The sequence below is a fragment of the Triticum aestivum genome, chromosome 7D (genome assembly GCF_018294505.1).
Source record: "Triticum aestivum cultivar Chinese Spring chromosome 7D, IWGSC CS RefSeq v2.1, whole genome shotgun sequence".
NCBI classification, from domain to species: Eukaryota; Viridiplantae; Streptophyta; class Magnoliopsida; order Poales; family Poaceae; genus Triticum; species Triticum aestivum.
The window spans coordinates 606,752,294-606,765,218 of NC_057814.1; the positions used below are offsets into that span (position 1 = coordinate 606,752,294).

General features: G+C 48.9%; 1 protein-coding gene across 1 annotated transcript; it reads right to left on the bottom strand.

The window, feature by feature from the left end:
* Nucleotides 1–249: 249 nt before the first annotated feature.
* Nucleotides 250–1,651, bottom strand: LOC123167696 (WRKY transcription factor WRKY28). Its single transcript, XM_044585551.1, has 2 exons — nucleotides 965–1,651; nucleotides 250–841 (listed from the first exon to the last, which is right to left on the bottom strand). Exons 1-2 carry the CDS (start codon nucleotides 1,532–1,534, stop codon nucleotides 425–427), a joined length of 987 nt encoding a protein of 328 aa, XP_044441486.1. The 5' UTR covers nucleotides 1,535–1,651; the 3' UTR covers nucleotides 250–424.
* Between the last annotated feature and the right edge of the window lie 11,274 nt (nucleotides 1,652–12,925).

Below are 12,925 nucleotides of genomic sequence, written 5' to 3' on the forward strand. Positions count from 1 at the left end.
ACTGCGTCGGCCGGAGCGACCACGGGGCCTCTCGCTAGGTCTGCCGCGGTCAATGAAGTTGCCTTCACCGTGGCGGCATTCCCTAGGGCAGCCGCGGTCGACAGAGCCACCGTGACGCCCACGTGGGCCATTCGTACACAAACGGGCACCGCTCTCGTCAGGGTTGCGTCCGTTGTCGCCGTGGCCGTCGAGGTGCCGCTCTTGTCAGAGATGTCGCCGTAGGTGCAAGTCATACACCGGCTCTCTATCTTAAAAAAATGAGGCCAACTCAAGGGTTAACCCTTGTTGGCTTTTTTTTATAGCAGAAACTCCGCATGCCCCGCGAGTCAGAGCTGAGGCTCGAACCCGGGCGGGCTGGCCAGCAGCACAACTATCTTGAAAAATGTTTTCCAGAGTATATTCTCCTGTGCTGGCAGCTTTCCGGTCAGGCAACAGGGATCCGACTAGAGAGCGCGGAGACGAGTGCCGCCTTGAACCCGGGGTCCCTCGTCAGCGTCGCCGCCATCTGCTCCACCAGGTTCATCCTATCGTCCACCTGCTCCGCCGTCGAAGGTTCTTGCTTCCGCTGCTGCTGGACAAGCACCGGCGCAGCTGATACGCGTACGGCGGCTGCGTCGCCGCTCTTCCTGCCACCCGAGCCTTGTTGCTTGGGCGGCGGTGCGTGGTTGTGGTCGCCGTCGTACGTGGCCACAAGCACGGCCTTGTCCTCGGCGCTGCGCTGCACCTTCTTCTTCACATGGCACGACGGCGCAAACGAGCACCGGAAATAGGCCCTCGGACACGGGTTGTCCTTGGTCACCTTCTGCCCGTACTTCCGCCATTGGTACCCATCCTTCACCACCTGCTCGTCAAAACCAAGCGCAAATTGATTAGTTAATGAACGGCAAGAAACTTTCGTTGCTATCGATGATCAAGAGGAAGACGATGAACGGAAGTTGCGACTGGGTGTCTGTTCGTTACTTACGAGGCTGAGGTCGGAGGGGTCTGCGTGGACGTAGAGCTTGGAGACCCTGCTGGCCTTGCACTCGTCGGCGCGGACGCGCTTGCTATTGCAGGGCTCGTGGACGGACGTGCACTCCGCCTGGTCAGGGCCGACGGTGACGCTGACGGCGAAGCGGCCGCTGCTGCCGGCCGCGGCGAGCGGCGGCGATAGGTTGCGGCTGGCCGTGTCGAGGCTGTCGCTGCGGGCGCGCTTTCTGGTCGCCGAGGCCGATGATCCGCCCTCCGATGTCGTCGACGACTGGTGGTGGCTGTTGGCCGCGGCCGCCGCAGCCATCATGCCGCTGACCTTGCCCTGCAGGTCGGCGTACTTGGCTACCAGCGCGCGGAGCATGTCGGTGAGCCTCCCGTTCTCCTCGCCCACGTGCCGGAGCTCGGCCTCCAGCGCTTCGACCTCGTGATTTTTCCTGGAGGACATGAAGTCCTCCTCCACGAGGACCTTGGTCACCGGAGGAGCACCTCGCCGCACCGTAGGCCCGCCGACGTTGAGGCCAAGACTGAGGGAAGTCTGCCCGATCATCCACTGCTCGTCCATGTCTTCCTTGAATTCGCGGTAGCTCAAGAATGGAAAAGAATCTATCGGCAAACAGGCGGCAGCCGAGGAAGAACCAAGAAGTCGAAGAAGAAGACCGGGAAGCTAGACGGGCATGAGCTAGAGAAGTGGTCGTGGCTGGGAGGAAGCGCGCGGACATCAATATATAGAGAGGAGGGGGAGGGGACATGAGAGGGTGGGGATTCGGTAGGAAGGAGAGGCATCTTTTGGTCGCCGTGACCGCGATAAATTTTTTTTAGCGAAGCTGGCAAGAAGTGGTACTACAAGGATTTGTTTTTGTGGGTGACAATCGGCATGAGGGAACCGATGGATGAATTGGGAGATTGGGTGGGAGGAGTAAGTGGGAATTGTTTGATTAGTCGAGTGGAGCGGGGACAGAACAGAAGCACTTGTTTCCTGGGAAACACTTCCTATCTGTAGTCTGGTAGGAGACGAGCGCCAGACCAGTCAATGGCCGTTGATTTAGCTTGAATCTAACGCTCACGGAATGTGCTTGATATATAAAAAAAGAAAAACGAAAATCCCTTCGGCCCGAAATAACATCCCGCAACCCCCGCATGTAATCTCTCCCTAATCAATCGCCTCCTATCCTTCCTGACCCCACTCGCCGCCAACTGCACGAACAACGCCCAGCTCGCCTCGCCTAGATCGGCTTCTACGCCTGCCTCGCACGCACCCGCCTCCCTCTACCGTCATCGTTGTCGAGCAGCACGACCACCTCACCGGCCAATCCCTTTACCCTACTCCTCCCCACCGGATCGTCTTGTCCACCTCCACGACACTCATGCTGTGATCTGCCGAGGTGCTAATTCTCCATGACACCACGACCGCAACCTGACACAGCCAACAAGAGCGGGCACCGGCGACCGTGAGCGAGAAGTTTGATGGCCGATCCCATGGTGAGCGCTCACATCACAATGGTAGTTGATTCAATGTGTGTTCCTCGCTGATTTTGCTGGCCATATCACAATGATTTAATTCTCTTATGATTGATTCTTATGTGGTACTCCCTTCGTTCGGAATTACTTGTCTCGGAAATAGATGTAACTAGAACTAAAATACGTCTAGATACATCCATTTCTGCGACAAGTAATTCCGAATGGAGGGAGTAGATTAGTAGGTGGCCGTGATGCCCATCCGGAGGCTGAATAGGCATCGGGCAGTCACCAAGCGACATGAGATTGCTTTCTTAGTGCCATGCCTTCTCGACAGCGATGGGAGCATGCCTGGCCGGCTACACGAAACAGTGGCTCACGTCCTGGGTTGACTTAGTTTTAATTTGATATTCAGTTGTCCTACTTTGCTGTGAAGGATATCTCGACTAATGGTGCATCGTTGCTGCAGTGCCGCTCCAACCATGCCAGTCCTTCTGAAGCCGATAACCATGGCGATATAAAGAAGCACGCCCACCATATGAACGAAGCACGACTACCATCACAAGGAAGCATGGTCGATATCGGAATGAAGCATGACTACCATGCATGGCCAGCATTGAAGGATGCAGGTCCGCCATCCAATAGAAGCACGATTATGATCGCAATGAAGCACGACCAAATTAGAAAACGAAGCAAGGTGACCATCGGCTAGTGGTGTTTGAACTGTGCCTAGATTCCATGTTTTATTTTATGGAAGCAAATTCTGAATTTTTTTGGATGCACATTCTAGTTTCTTTGATAGTATTTGCTACAAATGCTTCGTGTGTCTTATTTTACAATTTAGTAATTGTCCTTGTTATCACCATTGAAACATGACATGCTGCCATACTATACTCCGTACATATGTTTCTTCGTTTTAGGTAGTTTGCTTCCATGGTTATAGCTTCCAAATTTTGTCTGTATCATTCTCATGTAAGCTTTCTCTTCATCAGTACTGCAGGTACATATAATAACAATTGTTGCTTCCTACATCCGATACATATGCATCATGCCTAACTGATGCATGCTTCAAGCAGTTGTGTGTGCTCTCTTCAGGGTCGATCGGTGTCAGTGATATAGGTATATATGGAGGCAACTAGTGCATGCACTAAGAAGCATGGCCAAATGTGGATCTACCTCCCAATGAGCATGACCACCCTGCTAGATGAAGGGAATCAAGTCCATAGCCTTTAGAAAATATACAATATGAACTTAGGAAGCACTGTACTATTTGTGTCTAGAAGGAAGCTAATTTGTAGCATTTCCGAAACATGTGTTGTATGTACGGACAAAGTGCAGAGAAAACTTACGTTGGGTTACAAGCAAATTATTTTTACAGTGGAAACACTTGTGTAGTTGATGGAAGCAAAAAATTCTTGTGTTGGATAACATGTATAATAAAAAGAGTAATTGATGGTACTCAAAATTTCCCTTGCGAAAACAAATACTTGGATGCAAGATTTTGGTACATGGAAGCATAAATCTTGAATACAAATTTGTGTTAGGTCCAATCAAATTTCACACACAAAAGAAGCAGATTGTGTCCTTAATGGAAGCAAAAGAACTATTTTCTTGGAAAGAAAAGTCAAGTGTTACACAAGATACACATTTTTATTACATCGAAGCAATTTAAGCAAATTTATCTTTGGTTTTTTTCTTTCTAAATAAAACATGTAAACACATTTACCTGTATTGGATGAGACATTCTGAACTTAGTTCAGCAATTGAAGTAGAAGCAGCATGGACACATTTAGGAAGCAAAGGCTGGCTACATGGACACGTTATAAGAAGCAAGGCTGGCTACGTACGGTTTTTTAGGGATCAGTTGCGGCATCACGTAATAAGAAGCAATGCTGGCTACGTACGTTAGTTTCGGGATCAGTTATGGAATCACGTAATAAAAGTTGGACATTATGTAGAGAGATCTACCGTCCATTCTCGTACCAATCCTACGGTCATGGGCTGGTCTGATGGGATGCTAGGGATCAGTAGTCTGATCCCTAGTGGTTCCCTTGTTTCCTTGGGGTCTCTGTTTGGTCAAGGAGAGCCATCGTGTGCCAACAAAGGGGTGCTTTAATGCTTACGTTTTCGCACCCCAACAAAGAAAAATACATGTGGCCTGCCTTGATTTTCTTTAATAATGAACAGATAAGGATATATGTGCTTTACCGGCTTTTCAAAATCTAAGTCGCCGGGATTTTCTTACATATAAATCGATGCCTAAGTCGTCCTATGTAACCCAATTGAGATTCGAATACAAGACGCCCTGTACAATGAACTTAGACAAAAAGAAAAGAGAGTTAGCTTACATCTTTTCGACATGCCAAGAAAGAGATTAGGCACACCCAAAAGAATTCATTTTTATCACTTTGTGGATGTCGAACTATTTACAACCGAACTTTCTTTTTGAAAATTAAAGACGCAATATACCAATATAATTAATTTTTGGATGCTCAAGTTGTGAATGTGGTATATTTTTCGAAAGAGTCTCTTTTAATCAATTGCGCCTTTGATTGATATTATGGTTTTCGACCCAACTTTTGTATTATAAACCAGGCCAGTCTTCTATATGAAGCATAATCAGAAGCACTTTGCCCTCTTGGCAAGGTTTCATAAAAGAAAACCTTTACAATTCCATTGTCCTAAATATGAAAAATAAAACTCAGAAACTTTCTGAGGAGGAGATAGTTAAATCAATAATATTCTTAGGGATCTTACCGAAGTCTACCTGCTAGAAAAAATCAAAGCCAGACAAACATATAGAGATATGGAGATTCTTGGGTGGGACAGGAACACCGTTTATTTTTCATGCAACTACGAATCAAAGAAGTAAAAAACTTATTCAAGTTTTTGATGTCTTGATGGTCCAGTGTATGATAGTGAGGGAATGATCAAAATGACTGTAAATTATTACAGAGAACTTTTAAAATGGGAGCCTAGGCATATGATAGATTTGAAAGAGTATTTGATTTCAAAGTATGAGAAAATTACCACTGAGGAGAATGGCAAGTTAGAAGCTATTTTTTCATATATTTTTTATGAACTAGGAGGTGCACCCCACCATCTTGATGAGCGTCCGTTAAAAAATTCCTACAAATTTGCACAAAAAAGCTATAGAGATTCTTGCCCTCATGGAAAAAATATATTTCATGGAACCTCCTCACCGGTTGAATTCACACATAATTTGTTGGGACCATCTGAAGAGTCATTTTGTAACCGGGTTTGCCAAAATGCAGGTACTACCGAAGTCTGGCTGATAGAAAAACTCAAAGTCTTCCATATGAAGTGTAATCAAAAGTACCTGATTTGTTTTGAAGTTGTAGTTCTTGTCTTTGCTGAACGGTGTTTCAGGCGCTCTATGTGAAATTTCAACCACTTTTCTTCAATTTATGTGGTATAGTTTTACTCCTGAATGTATAGCATAGAAAAAAGACACCCACTTGAACATGAGAGCTAGTAACTTTATCGATTATCCTTTTCTCTCTACCTACTCATAAAGTAAAGAAATAGTTTTTTATTATTTCCAAGTATAGATAACTGTCGTCTCTCGCCATAAGGAGGAGTGGCCCTAACGACAACCCCTATAATAGTAGATTTCACGTTTTAAATCGGACTGGACTGAACGAAGAAATATCTTTTCACACAAGAGTGGAATGGATATTTCAGAGATAGTTCTTAGCTCCAATCATGCTTTCTCTGCTGTCTATGATCGCTAGTGCTATAGTGGAGCCACGAGTTAGAACCTAAATTTTTCGATTTTGAGATATAGCCTGGACTTGGACACGGCAGGGAACCGAGACTTCGGGGACGGTATAGCCTTGGAGATGCCCTTCAACTTTAAAGTTTAGACTCTAGTCGTGGGCCTGAATTAACGATTCTATTTTTTTCTCTGTCCCGTGCGTGCTTTTTGAATTTATTCCGTTTCCAAATATGTTCTTCCTTCCCTGTTCCCACGCATGTGATGTCAGCTGGGCTAGAACCTACAATTTCGATTCTGTCTCGAGATATACACTGGACCTAGACCCAGCACGAACCAAGACTTTGGGTTGACGTGATCTTAAGAAGAATTGGTACGTAGTGACCGAGCCAGTATACAAATCCAACGGTCTGGTAGTGTACGCACACGGTCCTGTCAAAACCAAATTTCGGCTTGATCTCTTCGCACCCATGCATGTGGCCATGTACACAGCCGGCTACTTGTGTAATTGTGTATAGCTAGCTGAGAATGGGCAAGCCGATCTGGAAATCACTGAGACCAGGTCACCTTTGTTGATTGGATCGTCACTGCTGATTAGCTAATTAACTATGTATACATGCAGTCCATAGCTAGACTTCATCCACCGGACATACTTAACTGATTTAATATGTGCACAGGTATGTGAGTATTATGCTACCCGGTCTATGCATGACATCTGCTTGTTTCAGACATCTCTCTTGGACAGGTGCTAAATTCCCTGATTTCTTGTGACAATGCAAGCAAGACCGCATCAAAAGCAACAAAGAATTTCAATATAAGTATAATTGGCCAAGTTGGCGTTCTTCAACATTCTGGAAACAATGAACATGCATGAAGGAACAGAAAGGTCAATTAATTTGCAAGTAGTATATTCCTAATTTCCTATCCAACATGCTGACCAAACTGATTATGTAGTTAAAGTCAACCTGATCCAACGCTAATTAAAACGACGTCATTCTGGAGGAAAGATGCCGTTCTCTTGCGTCACGAACAGCACGTACACACTTGTTTGCTCGCACGTGTGAAATAGGGGCGAGTTGCAATACCTCTGATTAGTATACTGATACCACGGGGGTCGTTGTTCGGATCCCTTTTGAGTTCAGTGTGATGCATGCATGTGCATGGATCGAATCTCGAGGTAGCCAGGTTTCTGCATGTATAGCATGTGTTGTTGCGCGTCTGAACATTAAGCATGAAGAACCACACACCTGGAAAACACCAGGAAAATGCAACTACTGTTCAAGCTCACTGACCAGAAGATAAGATTCAATTATCATTTGCAAGATGGACAACAGATGTTGGGAGCCGGTCGCAGCGCGGCCGTAGGATTGAGATTAGGACCCTTCCACGTCTTTGGATCACACCTCTTCCCGAGCAATATTTCCATCTATTGTTCGTCCTCCAAATCTCAGGGCCACCTTCCCCGTTGTCTTTGTTATCCCCAGTCGTTGTACCCGGCCACCATCCTCGCTCACAGATTGCCGAGGCTCGCCGTGGCTTGTTGTCGTCGTTGTCGTAGTGTCGCTGGTTGAGGTATCTCTATTGCGGGTCGCGATAAATTTTTTGACCGGTCATACCTCGCCGCCGTGAGAAAAAAAACGATGTAGCTCCCAATCGTGCTAGTCGCATCGCCGGCTGTAGCAAAAACAATTGCCAGGCGCAACTATCCACGTTGCCGGTTCCAGCACACCCAACGATGCAACTCCCCATCCCGATGGTCCCATCGGCGTTGCAGCAAGAAAACTTGTCGGACGCCGCTATCCACGTGGCCGGTTCCAGCAAAAACTGATACTCCGTCAGAGCAAATACTGCTCTTCCCTATCGCTCTGTTGGTTGTAGCACCGCACGCTACTAGTTGCAGCTCCCCGTCTTGCTGGCTCCAGCAAACTGCCACACGTCTTCGCCGCTCTGGAGCAGCCAGTCCCAAGTCCCGACGGTGTTGGTCGTTGTAGCTTCACGCGGTGCTAGTTAAAACAAAAACAAGACACGGTTCAAGCTCGTGGCCACATCGGCCATGGTGAACCCGAGTCTCTGAGTCCAGCATGCCTCGGTGCCGGTTGCAGCAAACGTCAGGTACGGTCCCGATATCTCCGAATTGCCGGTCGTAGCACCTCGGCTCGCCGTGCTCGCCAGGGCCTCCGCCCATTGTGCCTCTGCTTTAGCACGGTTCCGGCCGTCAACGTGCAAGCATCCCGGCCATCGATGCCGCAACTGCGCTTGTGATCCCACCCCCTATGGTGCAAAGGAGAAAATGGGAAGCAAGAGACGTAGGAGAAAGACACAGGAAGGGGATCAAGGAGAGAGCTACCCTCGCGGGAGAGGATAAGATCGCGTGGGGGAGCGGTGTGTGGGGCCAAACAGCACGCATGGCACCCCAAGTGTGTTGGGATCCAACGCAAATCGCAGCGACATCCGAGGGTGCGCGTGCGACCGGCGCAGCACGAGTCGGTCGGCCAAAAAGTAATCCTTAGTCTTTTCTTATTGTGCATTCAAACCAATTTATCACAAATTCCATCATTTGGATCACTTTTCGTTGGTAAGTTAACTGAATCCTGAATCTGGCAAGAGAAAAGTATGTTTTTGGTCCCTCAAATTTACTGAAAATATACATCTAGTCCCTAAAGATTTTTTTTTCGTGATATTTCATCCCTCAAGTCTCCAAACCAGTTAAATTTCGTCCAAAACCATATTTGAGGAGAATACCTGTCACGTGGAAGCAGTTTTCTCTCTTTACTTGCCATGTAGGACAGACAATTTAGTTAAAGATTGACCCACCCCACCCTCGACGGCCATCTTCATCTCCCATGCCTCCACCCTGGCCACCCTACCACCAGCCCGGCAACCACCGGTTGCGTTGGCCCTCCTCCACCAGCCGCTACGTTCCTCCTCCACTGGTTGCACCAACCTGCGCCCCCGCCCCTGTCGCACCGCTCCTTCTCCATCGCCCCCAAGATCTAGGATGTAGCGGCCAGATCCGCAGCACCAACAACCATAAGGTGGGGAGGTTGCGCACGTCCACCCCTCTCTCCATCGACCTCCCCCGCGTCACCAGCATCCTCCGTGCAACGCCCTCCCCCCCCCCAATCCCCTTTGAAGCAAGCTCGACCACGGGATGAGGGCGAGGGCAAGCCACAGTGCCCCTCCATGCGCGTCGCGTACACCTCCCACAATGGGATTCGGCTCATACGCCACCGCCCTTCCATTGCTCCCTTCTTGTGGTCTCCGGTACTGCAGGCTCCGGGCGAGCTGCCCCGACGAGCTCCTGCGTCGTTGCCCTAGCTTCCTCTCAGCTGCATCGGGAATCACCTTCCCTGGATCTGAGCTTTGACCATCTGCCACCATCTCTCCCCCGTGGGCGAGGTCCCCATCCCCAGTACGCGAGGACGACCTCTAATCCGTTTGTCAGGCTCGTCTCCGTCGTGGCACTCCCCTCTTTCTGCTTGCTGACGAGCTCCCTACATGGCTGACCAGGCGACGACGGCATCATCGGCTCAAGCATCGCAGCAGTGAGTGTGTTTGACCAAATTGCTCGCACTATGTGGCAAGTAAAGAAAGAGAAAACTGCCTCCACGTGGCTGGTTCCCCACTCTGATCTGGTTTTGAACGAAATTTAACCGGTTTGGGGACTTGAGGGATGAAATATCACCGAAAAAATCTTGAGGGACAAAATGTATACTATTGGTGAACTTGAGGGACCAAAAACATATTTTTCTCTTATTTAATGGAGGGTGCTATGTGTTAGCTGACTGACGCGCAGATCGGATGTACAACCATCGACTTCAGACATATTTCTTTTATCTAACAGTAGTAACTGTTGTAGAGAGTTCATTACAAATGGAAATTGTTGATAGTTGCAACTCCCTAGTGTCAAATAATATCATATTACTGCCTTTGTTCCTAAATATAATTTTTTTTAAAGATTTTTATGTGACTACTCCCTCGTTTTCGGTTTATAGGGTTCATCTCAAAAAGTTTGTTTTTCTGTTTTATAAGTCTCAATTCTAATACTTACTATCACATGTTCAGATTTCAAGGTGTATTAAATCACATGCAAGGATGGAGAAAAAACTCACCAATGCATGTAGAAGTTCTTGGTCATTTAGTGGTCATGCATGCATGTGGTGTAATTAATGCATCAATATACATAACTATTTGAGAAAAACGAGAGTACTAGTTAAGTACTTTTGCAAACTACGAAGTTAATTTCACCATTCATTATCTACCTTGGTTGAAAAGATTTTCAAATTAAGCCCTATGACCGAAAAAAGGAATATATATGAAACAAAATGAGTGAATCTATTCTGCACTATAAATACATATATACTCTAAAATGGCTTATACTTAAAAAACGGAGGGAGTAGATTTCAAAATGGAGGGTGTAATTTACAGTGGCGCAGTGGAGGCGATAGCTAGAACGTGCAACACGCACCTTGCCGGGCCGCTCGTACGGCGAATCAGAGCCCTCTAACATGTAAACAAAGGACATGCTGAGCGTAAGAGCATCTCCAACAGCCGCGTCAAAAGATGCGCGCGCGGGATAAAATGGCTTTCTAGCGCGCGGGACGTTTTCGCGCGCTCCAGCGGTGGCGGGAAACTAGCACGCGCGGGAAACGATTGCGCGCGCGGGGAAAAGGCGGCATCTCGCGCGCTACATTTGGCGCGCCGCGTCCGGCGCACCTATAAATTGCAGCGCCCTCTGCCGCTCTCTCCATCTCTCTGCCGCCGACACGCCACCATGCCGCCTCGCCGCCGGCGAGGTACGGGCTACCGCGGCGTCCGCGTGCGTCCGTCCGGCACCTACTCCGCCGAGATTTGGTCGGGTGGCGGCATGAGGCTCCGTCTCGGAACCTTTGACACCGCCCAGGAGGGCGCCCGCGCGTACGACGCTGCGGCATGGCGCCTCCTGCGGTCCCGTCAGGACATGAACTTCGCTGATGTGGCGACGCGGGAGCGGGCACAGGAGTTGGTGCCTTTCCCGCGGCTTCTCACCGACAAGGATCGTCGCAAGCACCGGAGGCGGGAACATCGTCTCAGGCTGGCCGAGATGGACGACCAAGCTATGGCGCTGTGGAGCTATCGCTTCCCGCACGAAATTATCAATGAGGAACAGTTCTTCGCCCAGAGGAGGGCGGAGAGAGCGAAGAGGAGGGAGGAGCCAGCCGCCTATCGCGAGGACAAGCGAACGCGGAAGGCGGTCGCTAAATACAACGAAGCGCTAGGAGATGCGTCTTCCTGGGACTCCGGCGACGAGCGGTTTCTTGACGCCTACGCTCCGATGTCGGAGGAGGACATCATCGAGACAGAGTCCGAGTCGGACGAGTAGTACTAGTTTTTATCGTAGGAGAAGACTATGAACTATCTACGGAACCAAATATATGTATCGAATCGTAGTAGAAAAAAACAGATGAAATATAGCGCGCCTGCTGGAGCGGTGTGCGCGCGCTTTAATTTGTGGCGACCGCTGAAGCCAGCGCACCGCCACGCGTAAAAGCTGGCTATCCCAGCGCTGTATTCTGACTTTTAACGCGTGGCGCCTTGCGCGCCTCCCTAGCAGCGTCGGAGCCCGACCGGAGCCCGACGCTGCTAGTGCCGGCCGCAGCGTCGGAGCCCAACCGGACCCGGTGGCGGTGGGGGAGCTTGAGCTTGACTTGGCCATCGCCTTTGTGGTCGGAGGTGCATGCGTCGCCGGCAGACTAGTGGAGTAGGCTCTACCTCTCATTTCTTTTCTACTACTGGCCGGTGGTGAATTTGTCACGGACCTTGACTAGCTCCCTCCACGGCGCCACGTTTTCTCCCAAAGCTAAAGCCAAGGGCAGCCTTTCTTTCTTTTCTAGTCGAGAGTCACTCATGCATCGTACTAGAAGCCAAGGGCAGTCTTCAGTTTACAGAATAAGTTGAATTATATAATGGTTTCTTATGTTGTGTTGTGGTCTATCTTGTTTGATTATTTGTCTTAGATTATTAAAAACATCATATTATCTAACTCGAAACTAGCTCGAAATCGACCTAAAATCATTACAAGCTGAGCAGGAGCCACTTTCTATTGCTCGACTTTGAGTTTTGCTCCGTTTGAGCTTGCTCAAATTTTAGTATCTCGTTTACAGCCCTAACTACATGTCGTGGACGTATGTATCAACAGGCTGGGCGCATCAGAGAATCAAAGTCTCCGGATTAATAATCGGCCGGGCGCGCGCAGAGACCGAAAGGGACGGTCGCGACGCCGTACGTAGCAAGGAGGAGGCCCGAGATGGATGGCAGCCGGGGCATGCAGATGCGGGCGTGCGTTCACACGGCCGCCGGTGTTGAACGTCCAGGCAGGCTGATTCATGCATGGAGCCCGTACCCAGACCACGTCGTTTTCACCGCCGGCGGCGGCGCCCGCCTTGGTCAGACGCCGGGGTAATTCTTCTTCTTACAAAACCGCTAATTAGTTTAATCTGTGTGCATTGCTATCTGCTCAGCTTACGCAGCTGTTTTCTGTGCGCGTCTCTGTTGCCAGCCGGCCTAGGAAATGTACTTAATTCCTCTAGTTTATAGGGTGAAACTATACAGAGTATGTACGTACATGACTGGACAATTAACAGATAATAATGCTTTGTACGTGTCCACCCGTCGGTCGTCTGCTTCGCAAAAAAATTAACTCAGATGCTGACTAGCTACCAGCAATCGGACCTAATCATGTCGATCAGTACGGCTCTGCTCTAATTAATAGCTATCCAGATG